This window comes from Periplaneta americana, chromosome 14 (genome assembly GCF_040183065.1).
Source record: "Periplaneta americana isolate PAMFEO1 chromosome 14, P.americana_PAMFEO1_priV1, whole genome shotgun sequence".
Lineage (NCBI taxonomy): Eukaryota > Metazoa > Arthropoda > Insecta > Blattodea > Blattidae > Periplaneta > Periplaneta americana.
In genome coordinates this window covers 56,376,860-56,397,039 of record NC_091130.1, presented here as the reverse complement: position 1 = coordinate 56,397,039, position 20,180 = coordinate 56,376,860, and the positions used below count along the sequence as shown (strand labels likewise).

General features: G+C 35.1%; 1 protein-coding gene across 1 annotated transcript in view; it reads left to right on the top strand.

Annotated features, from left to right (window-relative positions):
* The window catches only part of LOC138713311 (uncharacterized), a 157,571-nt gene that overhangs the window by 50,303 nt on the left and 87,088 nt on the right, over nt 1-20,180 (top strand). Inside the window, exon 3 of the mRNA XM_069845296.1 lies at nt 6,295-6,347. Within this exon, the coding sequence (XP_069701397.1) occupies nt 6,295-6,347 (53 nt within the window). The remainder of the gene's footprint in view (nt 1-6,294; nt 6,348-20,180) is intronic.

Below are 20,180 nucleotides of genomic sequence, written 5' to 3'. Positions count from 1 at the left end.
CGTAGCAGTCCAAATGCATCTCTCCTACCTTTTCCCTCCCTGAAGGCAAACTGCTCTTCTTCCAACTGTTTTTCCATCTTAGAATATAAACGTCGATTCAGAATTCGCAAGAGAATCTTCGCCGAGTGTGATATTAGACTGACAGACCTGAACTTCTTACAGTTCTTGGCATTATTTTTCTTCGGTATTGGAATCAACACTGTCTCCGTAAAATCTTCAGGCAATTCGCCTTTCTCATACGAGTATATTACACCTTATATTTTTTATTTTAGTAGGTTATTTTACAATACTTTATCAACAGCTTAGGTTATTTTAGCGTCTGAATGAGATGAAGGTGATAATGCCGGTGAAATGAGTCCGGGGTCCAGCACCGAAAGTTACCCAGCATTTGCTCATATTGGGTTGAGGGAAACCCTTGGAAAAAACCTCAACCAGGTAACTTATCCCGACCGGGAATCGAACCCGGGCCACCTGGTTTCGCGGCCAGACGCGCTAACCGTTACTCCCCAGGTGTGGACTACACCTTATATACGGACAAAAAAAAAGGACTTTTGAAAACGATAATTTAAATGTTAATGAAGTATTTCGTTATGTCAGAATCTGAAAGCAAAATAATGTAATTTAGGAAAATGTATTTCCCGTGAGACGTAAGTAGCTTAAATCTAACGGCTAGACTATGGAATGACTAAATTTGTAAGCATGGGAATTATATCGCACAGGAACTCTCGCAGTAATTTTATTACCAATCATTTGACCAAATTTAACTTCCTCTTCATCAGTTTTCAGGGTTGAGCTCTTTGAACGTGTTCTGTCCTCATCACATAACGATTAGGAACCAACTTCACACATATAGGGTGATTCACAAGGGTTTACCGCCACTTACGGAGCCTATTTCCGAAGACATTATGAATAAAAAATGTCATATAAACATGTGTCCCTATCTCAATATTTTCAGAGTTACACTAATTTGAAGTTCTTATTAAAATACCATTATTCTTTAGTTTTAAGGGTAAAATAATATTACAGATAAAGATTTAACTAATCAGGAGTATCGTTTCTTTAATTAGCTAGTATTCTGAAGCTAAAAATGTGTTCTGAATTCCGTAGTTACTTCATACAGAATTTCTTTTTTTTATTTTTAACTACAAAATTGCATTTTTCTTACGCATTTATCACAATTGTTACAAATCATGCCACTCTTGTGAATTCTTCAAGACTGTACATTAGGATGCATAATTCTGTAGTGCTCGGGAAAAGTGACATAAGTCAGTTTCCACAAACCTTTTTTGATAATTTATTGACAACTTACGGAACATCTGTTCGCTTGGAAAAAAAATACATAGGTATTCCTCCCATTACAATAATTCATACAGAAAAAAATCAAATCGACATAAACCAGTGTAAGTTGTCAATAAATTATCAAAAACGGTTTGTGAAAACTGACTTACTCGTATGTCACTTTTCCCAAGCACTGCAGAATTAAACTGTAAAGAATCAAGTTCCTAAAGTCGTATGATTTGTAACAATTTTTGTGATAGGTGCGTAAAAATAATGTAATTTTTAGTTTAAAATTTAAAAACAAAATCTGTACAAAACAATTAACAACACATTTTTAGCTTCAGAATACTAGCCAATTAAAGAAATGATACTTCTGAATAGTTCATTCTCTATTTGTAATATTCTTTTACCCTTAAAATTAAAGAAAAAAGGGTATTTTATTAAAAATGTCAAATTATTGTAACTCTAAAAATATTGAGATTAGGACACATGTTTATATGTTTTTTTTTTGCTCAGAACGTCTTCGGAAATAAGCTCCATAAGTGACAGTGAATCACCCTGTATAGAAGAATAAAACAGGACAACTAATGCATTGGAGGTAAATGTTCATTTCCATGATGTAAATTGAACCTGAGGCCGTTGTATTTGTAACTAAAAATATAACTAGAACCACAACAGAAGACCCGATTATAAAGTGTGAAATAATGTTATTTTCAATATGAATTATACTCAAATTGCTTATGACAAGAATTGCGGTTTAAGAAATGGTATTGTATCTTCTTTCATATACACCCTTTGCGAGAAAACATTAAGTAAATCGTCTGGAAACTGTGATAGTCATGAGACTCTAGCATTGTAGAGGGAGAAAATTATCTTCTTTGAATTGTCCTTAGACGTACTCAAGAAATAAAGCGCTTTTGTTCTTTTGTACTTTTTATACCGTGTTCCCATTATGCTACTTTTAGAGCGTGTCGAATAACAAAGAGCAGAATCCTCCGCGTATGTTGAAAATAGAAGTAGGTGGAAATCATATATTTTCTATAGCTTACAAGATTTCGCTTCCTCTTATTTTTCTTCCTGCATGGCATATGTTAACTTTAAATCAGTGACCATTCCACTGTAATAGATGTTTAAATTTCTAAACTTTTGTATCTTTGATTCAACAAGAGCAAATATTGTTGTCATTAATAGAAAAAAATATCACAGGAATAATACCACAGTCTAGTATATACAATCACGAAGCTTGAGTTGTGAGGGTGCTAGGAACAATTGACTGTGCCGGTACTATTTCTCATTGTCTGTAATGAGGCGATATTAGCGATCCTAGTGGCTAGCAACTATCTATGGATGTATATTTAATACGTATTTTGCTTTGTGACTGTATACATACTAGACTGTGATAATATTAGACCCGATTATCATGTTTGAAAGCGATGCACAGCAATCAAAACTTACTGATGTTGAGAAGAGACTGATCTATGAACCTTGCATTCTTTATTTTAGCAAGCAATATAAAATCATGGCTAATCGTTGGTCAGTATACACGGACTTCTTTTTGGAGTTCATGGTACCATCTCCAAATACACCTATAACCTTTTAAAATCAATGGAATTCATATTTTACAACACTGAGAAAATCCTTAAAGAAGTTCTAAAGGCTTCAATTCAAATTTTGCAATTTCATATCTATTTCAAGTAATATAATTTCACCTTCACTTTAATTTTCTTTTGAAATTTATTGTATTATTTTCATTGTTTCATTGTAAACTTTTATATACGTATTTGTTTTCTGATCCTTGTGGTCACCCTTAGGCTATTGAAGGACAGATAGTCTTTTTATTAAATTCTTTTAAAGCGCATGGTTCTAAATTTTTGTTCATTCATGTGAAATGGCAAATACTTTCTCATTACAAAATTCTGCGCAGTAAGGAGTCGATCATTTAGGCTCTATTTATTCAAGGGCAAGATTTTTTCATGTATCATCCATAAGGTATCCAGTATTCAAATAGATTCAGTATAAATTTTGAACACAATTCATCTGCGGGATGCGAAAATAGTGTATTCATAATGCATCATTTAATAAGTCACTCCAAATTAATGCCAATATAGAATGGATTGTGTACGGAGATAATTTTTTATGTTGACCTCACTGTGCATATTTTTTCTCTTTGTTAAGTTTATTTATACATGCTTTAACATCTGTGGTCATGTCGCGAGTTCAGAATGTTTAGGCAATATCGCGCACGATGTTATCTCTCATGACTCGTGACAGTAGAAATTCCACTCAACTATTCTATCTAAATACTTGGTTGTTTCATAATGCAATATCCCAAAAAAGTTTTCACACCTTTACACTTAATATGTCCCTGCCGTGACTGCCTGGTCTAGACCAACAGTTTGTCACGCAGACTCTCCTGTTCGAATTCCGGATAGATCTGGAATTTTTCATTGAAAGTATCTATAGTGACACTTGTGGCGGACAAGGTCAGAGTTATGGTTTCACTTCGGGTTCTCCCGTTTCCCCATGATAGACATGAAGTTCATTCTGGCCGCTACCCCTTCAATTATCATATTACTAACATTTTATCCGATCATTTGTTGGTGAAGTGCGGAGGGGATTCTCCTAGGAACATGTGAGGTTCTCTACATGAAACCTGGTTACACAGCGGACTTTAGCACAGTCAGCTGGTGTGGGTGAGAATGAGCCTAGCTGTAGTTTCTGACGTAAAACTACATATTTTCTTCTCACTAGTACAAGCGGGGGGGTCACATAAAAATCAAATCCCGTCGTCGCTACAAGGAGAAGGAGAAAAAACGAGAATGAGGAAAATACAAAAAAGGGCATACAATGAGAACGAGGGGAAGACGAGGAGAACAAGAGGAGGACAAGAACAAAGAGAAAACAGGGCGAAGACAAAGCGAATAAATGGAAGATAAGGAGAACAAGAAAATATGAGGAGGAGAAGGAAAATACAAGATGAGGGTAAGACGAGAAGAAGGGGAATATAAGGACAAAGGAAAGACAAAGAGAACTAGGGGAATACACCAAGAACAAGAAGAATACTAGCAGAACAAGGGGCAGAGACGGAAAACATGAGGAATACATGGATACAAGGCACTACAAAGAAAGCAAAAACAATACAAGGAGAACAAGGGGGAGATAAAAATAAGAGAAATTGAAGGAAAACAAGGAGAAAACTAGGACGACTAGGATAATACAAGGAGGAAAAGAGAAATACAATGAGGATAAAGCGAATACAAGGAGAATAAGAGGAATACAAGGACAAAAGGAATATAAGGAGACGGGGACGATAAGGAAGAACAGGTTGAATACAATGAGAACAAGAGGAAGGGAAAGAGAACATGTAGTTCTACTTAAATATATGTAGCATAAAACAATCTATGCACTTTATTTAACGACTTTGCATGAACTACTGGATTATTTGGCGTTGATGGAATTGGTGATAGTGAGATGGTACTGAGAATTCGCCATGGATTACAGAACATTCGCATTACAGTTGGAAAAATCCTCGGAAAAAATCAACAGGTAATCAATTCAAGCGGGAAACGAATCCACTCCTGAGCACAGTCCCGAATCAGCAAGCAAGCACGCTACCGTCTGAGCCACGCCTGTGGTCTTACAAGCAAACATTCTCATGGGAGCAGATAAACAAGTTATTTTTTTTTCTTCCACCATGTTAATAATGTCCAAACAAGTGCTTGTACAAATTTTGGTCACTCGGCCGCAATTACGAGGGCCGTAAAAAAAAAAAGTTCGCCAGTGGCCGCTAACAGAAAGAAAACACTATTTCATTAGAAAAATTTATTGGAACAGACACAGAAATTGTTGAGCTATTTTTCAACATATTTTCACCGGAACTGAGACATTTGTTATATCATGGGAATCGACAGAAGGGTATAGACGGATGTCAAACGCTGGTTCCGATCCCAGGCGGCTGAGTTCTACAACACAAGGATACAAAAGTTGATCTCAAGGTATGACATGTCTCAGTTCCAGTGGGGGATATGTTGACAAATAACGCAACAATTGCGATATCTGTTTCAATAAATCTTTCCATGCAATTGTCTTTTTTATCCATAAACAGCCCCAGGGAAAATTACTTTCGGACGGCCTCCTAATTGTAGTCGAGTGGCCAAAATTTGTATAAGCACTTCTTTTGACATTATTAACATGGTGGAAGAAAAAAATAACTTTTTTATCTGCCCCATCAGAATGTTTGCTTGTTAGCTGGGGGGTTAGCTTAATATTACATTCAGATTAACCTAGCACTGGGGTCGCTCTACCCTTAAGGATGATAATAATAATAATAATAATAATAATAATAATAATAATAATAATAATAATAATAATAAATCACTGCTGTAAGTCTCTCTTGAGTGTACACGGATACTGAACTCTACCCAAACGTCCATCAGATTAATATGCGTCGGGGTTACTGTAGTTATCCCTCACTGAATAAATACGCAGTACGCTACCATGAGGTTGCGCCATCTTTTCACTAGAAAAACTCAAGTGAAGGAATCGAGGGCACACGGAAAGGAATCATGTTGGCAACAGTTTCTTCGAGGAGCGTAGGATATGATGTGATACCGAGCATGGCTAAAATAGGAACCGTCACGCCAGGATTTCCGTGTAAAATATCAGGCGTAGATATAGGGAAAATAAACTAGAGTGCCTCGCACATAGAGAGCCTCCTCCCCTCAAACGCGCATTTTCTGCCGACTCTTCAAGAACTTTATATTAATTTGATCTACTGCAGTTCTGACTCAGGAAGTGATTACGAAACGCGTGTAGTATAAACAGATTCCTCCGCGTGTGTAAACAATGAACATTTCAGCCGATGCTGCCCCATTTCGTGGAAAGGGAGAACGGAGAAGCTTTCAAAGTGTTTGGCGCATGGCTTCACTCAAACGTACATAATATTTACATCCATTAATTGCCTCAGAGCTGTGATGTACACAGAGAACTATTATACGTATCACTGCTGTGTTTCAGATCGGGTCCCGGCATGTGGATGTGGAGCAAGACATCGGCTCTAAAGGCGAGAGGTGAGTACAACAGATTGTGTAGCTTGCTGCATGTGAAAGTAGTTGTAATGCGTTATAATTAGAGCCCGGATTTGTATGCGCAAGATGACTGTTGCATATTTACGCCATTATTAAGGCCGTGACATCGGTATATTTGTATTAGTCTGAGGTGAACACACGACGCCGGACAGAATGTAGTACACGTGTTTCAAGTACAGGCAGCGGAAGCGAATTTGACACACGCCTAAGCAACCACGTTCCGTGTTTTGTATACGATTATTGCATATTATAAAATCAAGACAGTATAATAATTGTATAATAAGCGTTAATATCGGAGAAGTCTAAAATGTTGGTGAGGTTGAGAATAATATTGTTGGAAATCATACTTAACCCCTTCAGACCTGAATTTATATGAAACAAAATAGGGAGAAAAAAAACTGGTCACATAATAATTCTGGGGATTCAAAATTCCCAAATCAAGTCTTCACAGAAAATAAAAATTTGGGGACAATTTTTACCTCTGGGCCCCAAAATTTTTAATTTTATTTTTAATTCAGATATAGGAATGTTGTAATATTCTCCATTTCTATCACATTGAATTTTTCAATATATTTAAGGTATGTATTAAAGTTTTGGAGGAAAATCTACATTTTTTAACCAACCTTTTTAAGATATTTATCAGACAACATATGAAAGTAGACTAACATAACCATATATCAGAAACTTCAATTTCACTTTTTGATTCCATAAAAAAATAATTAAAAATTATTCTATTTCTTCAAAATGCCATATATTTTCTAAAATTACTCAATTTTGGAATTTCTTTCACTGAGTTATTGCTGTTTATGCGTACAATGCTCTGTACTAGGATTTTGCAGCTAACATTATTACAAAGAAAATTTTAGTCATAAAAACGCCATTTCAAACGTTAATACATACCTTAAAAGTATCGAAGATATTCCAAAAAAGAAAAACAGAAACAATGTACAATATAATGTACATCAGGCCTGAAGGGGATAAATTGTCACAAATGTGGTAATGATCTGCAAGGTGATATAAGCAAAAAGGTGTGTGCGAAAATGAACACAGTAGCACAAAAAAAAAAACGGTGGTTTCAATTCATTATGCAAAATGGCAAAAGTTTTATCAGATAACAAGTGCGATTATTATAAACTTGATGTAGAAATTAAATTGATGATGTGAAATATTTTACATATGCGCCCTTGGTTTCAGCCGATGTCGAACGCGGAATTTGCCGTATACAAGGTTATACTATCCGACACTCGGCGGTCATTTTCATTCGAAACTTTGAAAATGAATGTTGTTGTTTATTGCAGCAGGAACCGAAACCAGGCAAACAACATGCAAGAAAAGTAAAGTACGGAATAGATGTGATAAATAAATTAATGTAACGGTTAAATATAGGAAAAGCAAAATTTTACGCCATAGGCCTATACGTTTTCGGCATTCTGAAACTGTAATGCAAAAAATCTTTTCAGACTTATGTTTTACCACTTTGTGACAACTTAAGTATGATTTTAAACAATTCTCAACCTCACCAGCATTCCAGACCTTTCCGATATTAACTCTTATATACAATGATTATATTGTCAACTATACCTTTCACCGTGTATCTTGCTGTAGGTGAGGGGAGGACGGCAGCAAACAAATGTACTGATCTTCGGTGCAATACTTCGCGAGCTAATCTGGGGATAAATCTTCACACAAAAATGACCTACGTAAACTCCGGATAGGGACGTAACTCTTATTTGTTTAGTTTGTGTAATTTAATATCAGAAAATGTAAATTAATAACCCGAATGAACAAAATAGCTCGTGTCCGGGCGCAGTTCAACATGAATGCAGAATTATCAACTTACAATGCAATACACTAACAATTTCAATACTAAGTATGGCGTAATAATTTTAATGTTAGCAAGAAATACGTACAAGAAATAACGTGAAAATCAGGAAATTATGTCCAAATTAGTGAAAACACTTAGGCTTGAAGTTTCAGTTACAATTAATGAAAAAATAAAACTGATGTAACTTTGTGAACAAGATGTAATTAACATTACAGTTTGTTGTTTTACGAATCACTAATTCTGGGCGTTAATAATGAAATAAAGAGTAATAAAATCTGTAAACCACATTCCACTCACATCTTACAGATATTGTTCAAAATGTCAACCATCAGCGTGGGTGCAGCTTTCACATCTTCTAGTCCAATTATGACGAACTCTGGCCAGTAGTTTTTCACTGTTCCAAATTTCTTCAACGGCCTGGATTATGTCTAAGTACTCACAATTTGTGAATTCTGGCATCTCGTAGTTTTGAAATAAACTAAACTGTATCGCTGTATGTCTAACTGCACACTAATGCAATGTAAACATTACAACAGCTGATCAGTTGCGAGTACTAGGGAGACTGTCTGCCGTCCGGACAGCGATGCCAGATTTTTAGACCTTCTTTACGTGATCAGACAATCAATGTTTCCAATGTTTCTTCAATCGATTAATTCGAAATCTGTGAATTTTCTAATTAAAATACTGCTGCAACGTGAACATAATAAACGTTCTCTTCGTTGTTATACAAGAAATTAAACCGTATTTTAAACAGTATTCGTAAAATTCGCGATCGAAATGTCGGTATAAAAGTATTATTTCTTCAAAAAACTTGCAAAAACGCAGAATATGGTATTATAGGCCTACTTTTTTGTTCGTTATATTTCTACAATTAATGTACTCTACTAACTTACCTTCCACCCTATAGAGAGTCGGGTAGTATCGGACATCGGGTAGTATCGGACAGTGCGTTTATTTCATCTACCACCATATGGTAGTAGCTGAATGACATGCGACATCACAGAAACGTAACCATGTCAATCAGGAACTATCATCGTGTGGTAGATGAAAGAAACTCAAAGTCCGATATTACCCGATGTCCGATACTACCCGACTCTCCCCTACACATACATATAAAAGCTTAGTGAAAGGACTTGGAACAGTCTGGTTCTCACCATATAATTATTGACAATATTATATTGGAAATGTAACTGAGAGTTGTGGTTACTATTCATAGCGATAAAAATAAACACACATCTTATTTGATTTTCAACAAATGACGGTAGTACTTTACTAATAGACGGTAGTATATTATACGCACTATTTAAAGGGTGTAATTAATACTTTGTTATTTGAAGTGTTGTATCAGTGAGGAAGTGTGTTGTGTCAGTGAAGTGTGTAGTGTCAGTGAAGTCTTCTATTGTGTAAGTGACGTGTGTGTGTGTCAATGAAGTTCTATACTTCATAGTGGCTGTGCAAAGTATTTGAACAGTGAAATGGTTTTGAAGTGTTAGTCAAATCAGGATAGAATCAGTGCAGTGAGTGGGTTAACAGCGAAATAAGTGTAGTGCCGAAAGGTATTTGTGCAGGTATGAACCTATCACACTCGTGGGTCTTAGTTCGAACTTAGGGTTAAGATACAACTTAGATTTACTTTAAATGTTATTTTAAGTGATCGTGCTTCATTTAATTTAGGAAGCTCATTATTATTATCATTATCATTATTGTTATTTATCATTATTATTAATTATTAATGTTTTTATTAGTTGTGTTTATTATTAATTGTCATTATTGAGTGTAATTAGTTACACTGCCACCGGGTATATACCCATTTGCAGTGTGAATACGAACATACATTCTTGTTTACACAAGCACTTAAATTTAAGCAGTTTCATAGTGTGATAACGTGATACCGGTATTACAATTTATTATACAGCTGCTCACTTTCCTTTTACTCTCGCCGCGACCGCTATAATGCGACTTCCGACTTCCACAAGGTGTTCGAGAATAAACTTCAGAAAAGACTTACTAACAAATGTTTTAAAAACAAATTTCACTGTAAAATGAAAAGGGAACAAAGAAAAGAAAAAAAAAAGAAGAGAGAGAGGTTGCGTAGGCCTAAATTCGGCACTGTGTGCATTGATGGTATAAAGATGTAAACAACAACTTCTCTCTCTTCCCAGAGCACAACAACAAATAAGATGTTTGTCAGCGAGCTTCGTATTCAGTGTGGGACGGAGGGAAGTGAGTAGTGGAATTACTGGCTAAATGTTTCCGGGTAATGAATAATGAATATTTTATATGGAGTAACAGAAATACAGCATAAATTAGTCTACATTTCAGGGGCGACTCCAAAATAGAAGAGTATATTTTTAATGTCACACCCATGAAAACTATACATTGCAACTGCTACTCGTACATTGGGAAGGGAATATAGTAGATAGCATTTGTTTATACTGTATAATCATCAATGCATTAGAGTGTACTACTTATCTGAAGATGTTACCTGCCTTTATCAGGGCTGGAGCAGGATGACCCACCTATCAGAACCGGCCTCATGCATGCAACCTGTTGAACTTGAAAAATCATCCAAACAAGACAGTATTAGGTGTACTTTTAATATTTGTGTGGGTGGCATAACTTATATCTAAATGAACACTAGTCTACCGAAGACTTCTTCTCCTCTGAAGGCGCAGAGTTGCCCATAAGCAATTTATATAGACCTACTTCTTTAGTATGAGATTTGTTTATCTCTATCTCATATTGATGCTTTTGCTCTTCTCCATCATCTTGAAAGTTTGTAACATCACCATGAAAATACTCTGTATAGGGTATATGTTATATTACAATAAAAGTGGATAACGTAAGTTAGTTAAACAAACAAAGAATACTCGACTTCTGCGGACCTTAAAAGAAAAGAAGATTCGAAGACCGAAGTCATCAGATGGCCTGTGGATGTGTCTTTTTCCGCTTTGCTGCCGCGGCGTTTGAGAGATTCGACAGCAAAGTGGAAGAGGCCGATTCATGGGGCACGAATCATCAGTCATCGAGAATGAAGAATTACCTGAAACGAGTATTCAAAGAGCTACGCCGGATACTTCATCTCTTCTAAGATTTAAATATCACCAGTGTGTTGTCTGCTTCTAGAAGATAAAACATAACCAAAGTTGAAATAAGTCTATATTATAATCGGTAAATGTCAGCATAAAATTCAGTAAAGTTTCATTAGAGGTTCAGAATCATTTAAATATTTAAGACTTTGACAGTATTCGACGTGGTAAAATATTTTTGTGTTTTTGCTACGTGATATATAGGCTTTACAGGAGAATGGAGAAAGTTACACAATGCAGAACTGCACGCATTGTATTGTTCAACTAACATAATTAGGAACGCTTCCAGGGCGATACGTCCACAGCAGTACGTCCATCAGACAATTTGTCCACAGCTATTTTTCCCAAGGAAATTTGTCCAGCAAACATTTCGTCTACCAAAAAAATTGTCCATTAAAATTTCGGTCAAGAATTATTGTGTCCATAATTTTTTACCAATTTTTTTTTGTCCACTAGTTTCTGTGCCAACAAAATATTTTGTCCTCGAATATTTTGTTCATTTTTGGGTAACAAGGTATTTCGCAATTTAAAAAAGAAATGTATTTAATTATTTTGCAGCATAATAATGTTCATTTCTATGGAAATATATAGTATTAAATTTTGAAGTAAGTGAAAACATTTAAAATAACAGGCGTAAGAGGGCGGAACATGCTAGTACACAACAATCATACTTACCACTTTCATTCACATTATTGTTATTATTATTATTATTATTATTATTATTATTATTATTATTATTATTATTATTATTATAAGGTAAAGGTATCCCCGTAACATGCCATGAAGGCACTTGGGGGGCATGGAGGTAGAGCCCCATGCTTTCCATGAGGTAGTGTGGTCGGCACCACGCTCTGACCGCCTTTTACCCCCGGGAAAGACTCGGTACTCAATTTTATAAGAGGCTGAGTAAACCTCGGGGCCGTTCTGAAAGTTTTGGCAACGAGAAAAAATCCTGGGATCGAACCCCGGACCTTCCAGTCCGTAGCCAGCTGCTCTACCAACTGAGCTACCCGGCCGCCCTATTATTATTATTATTATTATTATTATTATTATTATTATTATTATTATTATTATTATTATAGTAGTGGTAGTGGTATAGTAGTAATAGTATATTTGTTTTAAATCATTTATGAAAATGAACAATCATGAATATTGGACACAGTGTACTGGACGAGACAATAAAATGGACAACTTAATAAAGAGAACAGAGATGAATGTAGGACACAATAAAATGTGGACCAAACGTTTAGAGGACAAAATAGCATAATGGATATTTAAACTGTGGACGAAATAATAGTGGACATAAAATACCAGAAAAAGGAAAAAATATAGTAGGCAGAATATCAAAGGGACGTACGAAACAATGGACGAAATATCCGGGGACATAGCGTCTGGGAATCTTAGGAACATTAAAGCCAGACGCTTGAGATGGGCAGGGCATGTAGCATGTATGGGTGAATCCAAAAATGTATATAGTGTTAGTTGGAAGACTTGAGGGAAAAAGACCTTTGGGGAGGACGAGACGTAGATGAGAGGATAATATTAAAATGGATTTCAGGGAGATGGGATATGATGGTAGGGACTGAATTGATGTTGCTCAGGATAGAGACCGATGGCGTCTTATGTGAGGGCGGTGGTGAACCTCCGGGTTCCTTAAAAGCCATTTGTAAATAATTTGTAAGGCATATAGGCTATGCACCCTACCCCATTATCTCCTAGCGTTGTTACCTCATAAGTGTTGCCACCTTGGTATCACTTGTGAGGTTCAGACTTGTCTTCGGACAGTTGACTGAACACAATAGGCTACGCAGAAATGTTCAGCGTTTCGGAGCTAAGTGTTGAGTCTATACATCAGAGAAGACATGGAAAGGAGAACCCATCTGTTGAATCCGTTATCTACTAGTCCTGGAGAAAGCTCTTGGTAACGGATCAAACAGGACTGATAGTTCCTCCTTCCCTAGCTATTCCTGATGACTGACTTAATACGTAACTCCGGTATGATGGTAGTTTTATGCAACTATGAGACAGTGCAAAGACCTTGAATTCTGATATCAGTATCTCACAAAAGGAGTCTATTTATTAAAAAATGTGTATTATCCCAGATATTGCTGTCAATTTTAAGGTTTCGATTGGTTACTTGTTCCTCAGGATGAATGGATGTATGCCTGGAAACAGGTTTCACTTAATACGGAGCCGTTCGAAAAGTGACATGGGCAAGTAGCAGCCAGCTTAGAGGTGATTTAGCGTGTCAGCTTTTGGCAATAAAATCTAGTGACTTGCATATTCCAGATAAAATTTATTGGCTTATCTTATAATTGGACCTCCAGGAATGATCAAATGTGTCTCAAAATTATTTTTTTAAAATTTAAATTATGGTTTATTTAACGACGCTCGTAACTGTAAAGGTTATATCAGCGTCGCCGGTGTGCCGGAATTTTGTCCCGTAGGAGTTCTTTTACATGCCAGTAAATCTACTGACAAGAGCCTGTTCCATTTAAACACACTTAAATGCCATCGACCCGGGCCGGGGTCGAACCTGCAAGCTCGAGCACAGAGCTATACCAAGTACGCTACCGAGAACGACTAGATTTTTTTAAAATTATTTTTAGCCTAAAAACATTTCATAGTATTGGCTTAATTTGAATGAAATTTCAAGGTCGTTAGGAAGAAAATAATTGCTTTACGCCATTTTTAAATAGCCGCTGCGCTCCAGTCCCTTTACTCTGTGCTCAAACTTCTCCGTTGAATATCCGGAGTTTGTTTATTTTACATTTTTCAACATTTAATATGTAATATCTCAGACAATAAGAGAGATGATTGAATACAATTTTCAGGACAAATTCTCACATTATACATGAATAATTCTGTAAGAGGAAATTGGCAAATAGTAAATTAAAGAATAAGTTAAAAAAGACTTGCAATTTTTCTTTCTGTTCATAAAAATGTAAAATAAAAATGAAAATTTCTAAACGTCATCGAATAAACTGTTTCTCAATCTTTTAGCTTTCATTTAAGACAAGATTTGTGATTCTGCGATACTTTTGAGAGCAGATATATAATTTTCTTTATAATACTGCATTTTTTTTTACATTTTTTATATGTCTGTGACTGTACCATAAAAGGCAAAAATGAAAATGTTGTATTTAAAGGCTTCATACATTGATATAAAACTATGTTAGGGAAATAGAGGCTCTACTTAAAATAATGTGAAAAAAGAGATTTTCTGTAAGTCCTCCTTAATTCTAATGTCCCTTGACATCACCCTGCTCTCAAAATATACCGCGAGATGTGTGCAAACGATTAGATTTCATCAAAATAAAATATATCTGAGTTTGACCTACAAATAATTGTTTTGTTGATCTGACGAAAGTAAATAATATATACTACGAACATATAGATATCATTGAATGGATAGATCTTATCATACATTTCACAATAACATACTCGTACTTTGTTGATTTGATAGATAAAATCCACAAAAACACAGATTTTATTGATTTCATAGATGAATTTCACAGTAAACATATATATAGATAAAATCCCGCAAACTACAAATCAATAGACTTTATTAAATATGTAAATGACATTTTATAATCTACAACAAATAGATTTTGATCTAGTAAATGGTAAATCTTATATTCTACAAACATATAGGTTTCCCTGAACGGGCAGACAGTATCGTATATTTCACAACAGACAAATTTTGTTGATGTGATAGATAAATTCCACAAAATCGTACTAACTAGACACATACCGGTATATTTAGTTTAACTAATGCATAATATGTTACATTCCACAATAAAAAAATTATTAATCTAAGAGAAAGACCTAAAGGCTTCACTGAAGAATACTATATTTTAAAATTAAAAAACAAATAGAATTTGTTGATCTGATAGATAAATCTACATCATACTAACGATTTCATTTCCTATTATTGATAGATATATCTTGCATTTTATAAGAAACATATTTTGTTGATCAGACAGATAATATCCTTTATCCCATAAAATGAAAGAAAATTCCATTGAAATGACAGAAAATAGCTTACATTCCACACAACAATAAACATTTAACTGAGAAATAAAAATATAGATATCGTAAAGGAATTAACGTATTATTAAAACTTGATTGAAGTCTTTGACATAAATTCTGCATTTCGAAAGGTAATAACAGAGGTTTTGCTCGGTATCTGATAAGATCCTACATATGAAATGAAGATTTCATTAATCTGAGAAATTAAAATACGTTTCACAAACGAATTACGCTTTTATTAAACTAATGAATAAACTTACTGAATGCTGTACTCTATAAAGCTTTTTACTGAAGTGATAGAATCCTAATTCCAACAGACGAATAAGTTTTTTTTTTTATTATTGAAATGATAGATAAAATTCTACAAGCTACAAACGAATGAAGATTTTATTAGTGGTCCTACATTTCCACAGACGAATAAAGATTTTATTGAACTGAAACCCTCCGGTTGCATCAGTGGCCTGAATGGTTTCCATGAAGAGCTGTAAAGCTTCCGGATTCGTTTGTACCTCCTACATCTTGTTTGAAACCCCCTCCAAGAGGAGGAAGGTTTATATAGCATTCAACAACCAGCTGAACGACAGACAGATGGCCACGTATTTAGAACCGAATAATTAACGGTGTATTTTTCCGCACTGAAGATGTCATTCTTCGCCTACAAATAAATGTTTTCAGAACGTACGATAGCACCAGATCCAACTTATGATAATATTGGTGCTTCCGCGAGTCAAAATTGTAACTGAACCTTATACCATGGCCATGAGGGAGTGCTATTTTTGGACCAACTTTCAGATGGCGTGCGTATGTTTGTGTAGTGATTTTTTTCCTTCTGAGAGGAAAAGGTGAATGCGTTGCGATTCTGTCGGCGACCGCACCCTGAAGATATGATACATACCGCAGTGCTAATATAGAGCTATCGCGGCTTAATCCAGCACATAAATAGGGCGGTCGTAATGTGGATACGGGGGCGTGAGTGTGTATCAATTAATGGGAACCGGAAGTAGTTGGTCACCTGTTCCCGTCTAACTTTACTGACGTCATAATTTTTTGAAGATGTATTTTTGCCGTGGCTTGCTGCACATTATGAGGCGTCATTTAAAAATAAAAAAGTAAAATTTGGCCAGCAACGAATTTATTTACGATAGATATTTCTGCTATTTGCGTGGCTGGAGAAGTAATGCAGTTGAATAGTTAGCTGAGTTAGTAAGCTAAAAAACGAGTAAAAGAAAATAAAAAAAAATACTGTGACAGTTATTAATTAGCAAATGGAAAACTACGAATAGCAACTGGGTGACCAAAGCATAAGCAAATATACACACGGAACCAAAAATTATTAGAGTAAGCAAGTTCTTAACATCTTACTGTAAAAATTATGTAGTCTACTGCATATAAAAAAAACTTTAATTATTAGTCTATCGGTATTTTGTGTACCATCAATTTTGTGCTTTATTTCTTGTTAGAGAACTATGCCATTGCTGTTACTAAATTCACGGCTCCAAGGCCACATATTAAGCACAGGCATGGCATCTTCTTGAATAATTAATTCTGTCTATTGTTATAATGTATGTATGTATGTATGTATGTATGTATGTATGTATGTATGTATGTATGTATGTGTGTATGTATGTATGTATGTATGTATGTATGTATGTATGTTGTTTGTATGTATGTATGTATGTATGTATGTAGTTTTTTTAGTTGGTTATTTAACGACGTTATATCAACTACGAGGCTATTTAGCGTCGATGAGATTGGTGATAGCCAGATGGTATTTGACGAGATGAGGCCGAGGATTCGCCACAGGTTACCTGGCATTTACCTTATGGTTGGGGAAAACCTCGGAAAAAACCCAACCTGGCAATCAACCCAAGCGGCGATCGAACCCGCGCCCGAGCGCAACTTCAGCCCGGCAGGCAAGCGCCTTAGCCGACTGAGCCACGCCGATGGCTGTATGTATGAATTCACACTGCAAATGGGTAAATACCCGGTGGCAGTGGTAACTAACTACACTCAATAATGACAATTAATAATAAACACAATAAAAATACAATTAATAATAATACTAGTAATAATAATTAATATTAATAATAATATAATAATAATAATAATAATAATAATAATAATAATAATAATAATAATAATGATCATCCTAAATTAAATGAAGCACGATCACATAAAATAACAATTAAAGTAAATCTAATTTGTATTTTAACTCTAAGTTCGAACTAAAACCCACGAGTATGAAATGTTCATACAAGCACTACACTCATTTCGCTGTCAACTCACTCACTGCACTGGAACTACGACACATTTCACTGATAATATCCTGATTTCACTAACACTTCAAAAACATTTCACTGTTCAAATACTTTGCACTACCGCTATAAATTATCAAACTTCACTGACACAAACACACTTCACTTACACAACACACTTCACTGACACAACACACTTCACACTTCACTGACACAACAGACTTCTTCACTGATACCACACTTCAAATAACAAATATCAATTACACCCTTTAAGTAATATGTATAATATACTACCGTCTATTAGTAAAGCCCTTATGTCTATTTTTAAATCACATATACATGTTAATTACAAGCAATGAATGGACAAGATATTATGTCACGGCCTCCTTGCTACAAAATAAACGTCGGCCAAATAGTTTTTGATGACAACAGAATGAATATAGTAGGCTATGATTGGAAACGAGAACGGCAAAGGTAAAATTTGGCCAACTCTCCGTTCCCATTTCCGGGATCCGGCAAGCTTCTCGTTAATTGTGAATGCTCACATTTAAATAAATGTATTTTTTTTTAATTTCCGCTCTCGTTCTCGTTGTTAAGTCAAGCATGAAGCACGAAAATGACAAATGCATTATAAAGTGCAAACTGTGTCCTAAGTGTAGGTGACGAAAACAATGTCTCTCTACGTTGGCACAATACAACATACATTGACTAATATTTCTCCAACAGAAACAGATGTCACAGCAAAGATTTACAACGGATGACGAACAAGCAACTGATAGGAATATAAATACGAAGAACAAGAATGTTTAGTACCGTCTAATTCGGAAAAGTGCTGTTGCAGAAATGTTTTGCTGACTTCTGACGAATGAAATAGCGTTTTCAAATCATCACATTTTATATTTGCGTTTTCATTAGGAAAATTAAAAACTGAAGTTCTGGAACAAATATTACGAGATTATATATTTCTTACTAAACGCATTCAATTTAGACGTTTCACATTCGTATATTTTCCTCCAAACTTAACAGATAACCGGTTTTAAAAAACTAAAACTAATAAAAATTAAAATACAGTAGTTAGACCTATAGGTCTCTGCATAGAATGAATTCTAGATTTTAACGTCCTGGGATTTTAAATTGGATACTTAACAGTAGAAAGGTGCTAAGTACCAAAATTAAAAAAAAATTGCGATATTTTACTAGAATGGTGCAAAATTGCCTAGGTCCACAGAAGATTGTAGAGTGTTATTAAGACCACCAAAAGATAGCAGTGGTGCAAAGTTACCAGGGCTCTCTTATAAAAAGGTGCAATGTACTATTCGTTTTGATTTCCCTCCGTTGTCTATTTGTAGTGTTAATAGAGAAGTTATGGCAAAAGGCATTGTTGATTATATATCGTGATGTTTTCTACAAACAGGAAGATCAACGTAGGTAAATCGTATATGTAACATAATGTAAGTAGGTAATGTAGGGCTATGCATTACATAGAAACATAATGTATTACCTCTAGATGACACAGCTGGTTTGTTCTAAACTTTTCAATTCCTAGTGTTGAAAATAAAAAAAAAATGGATGTAATATCATTAAATTAGTACGTTTCTCTTTATTTTAAGTGGCATGAAAATACAGAAAAAATGCAGTGAACTGACACCAGTGTTGAAAATAGCTTTATTTTCTAAGTTATATTACCAAGATTAATCAACACAGCATTTCTGTTGGGTCTCTCTACTGACAGCTTAGAACGTATGGTAATCATGATGAAAGTCGGCGATATTCAGTTCCAAGTGATTTGCTTCCAGTCTACAAAAGCACTTTAATGGAAATATTGCAAAAATTCACATATCTGTGGATAATAAATGGATCATAGTACCTACGAAATATTTATGGGACTTAATACCTTCCATAAATATTGTGAAGTTTGTTTGTTTCTCAGTCTGTTAATTTTAGTAGTATCAACGAACTATTGATAAAGATTGATGAAAAGTTGTTATTACTATCAATTCAATTCTAAAAAATATATTCTTAAAATTATTCAAGAGCGAAAGTTATTTATTAATAAAATACTATTCATAAATTTTGTACTTTGTACCTTTCTATTGTTAAGTATCCAATTGTTTTAATTGAAAAAGGTAAGATACGGACAGTCTGGATTAGCATAATATTCCAGGCCGAAAGCGGCAATTCTCCAAAGTATAATGATATATGAAGTTGAGGTATGGACGATGAATAAGCAACACAGGGATAGATAAATGGCAGACGAAGTGAATTGCTGGAGGACTAAAAACTTATAAATGCTGAGATTCAGAGAAAGATGTAAGCAGGAAAGACTGCAATGGATGAGACCGAGCAAAGAATACAGAGTTGGTGTGGTCACGTGAGAAAGCTGGAGGACAACAGATTACCAAAGCAGTGTAGAAATGGAAGATTGGAAGAAACAGAAGAGTAAGACCTCGATGTGGCACAACGTACAACCACAGTCTAGTATATACAGTCACGAAGCTCAATACGTAGTAAATATGCATCCATAGATAGTTCCTAACCACTAGGATCGCTACTATCGCCTCATTACAGACAATGCGAAATAGTATCGACACAGTCTATTGTTCCTAGCACCCTC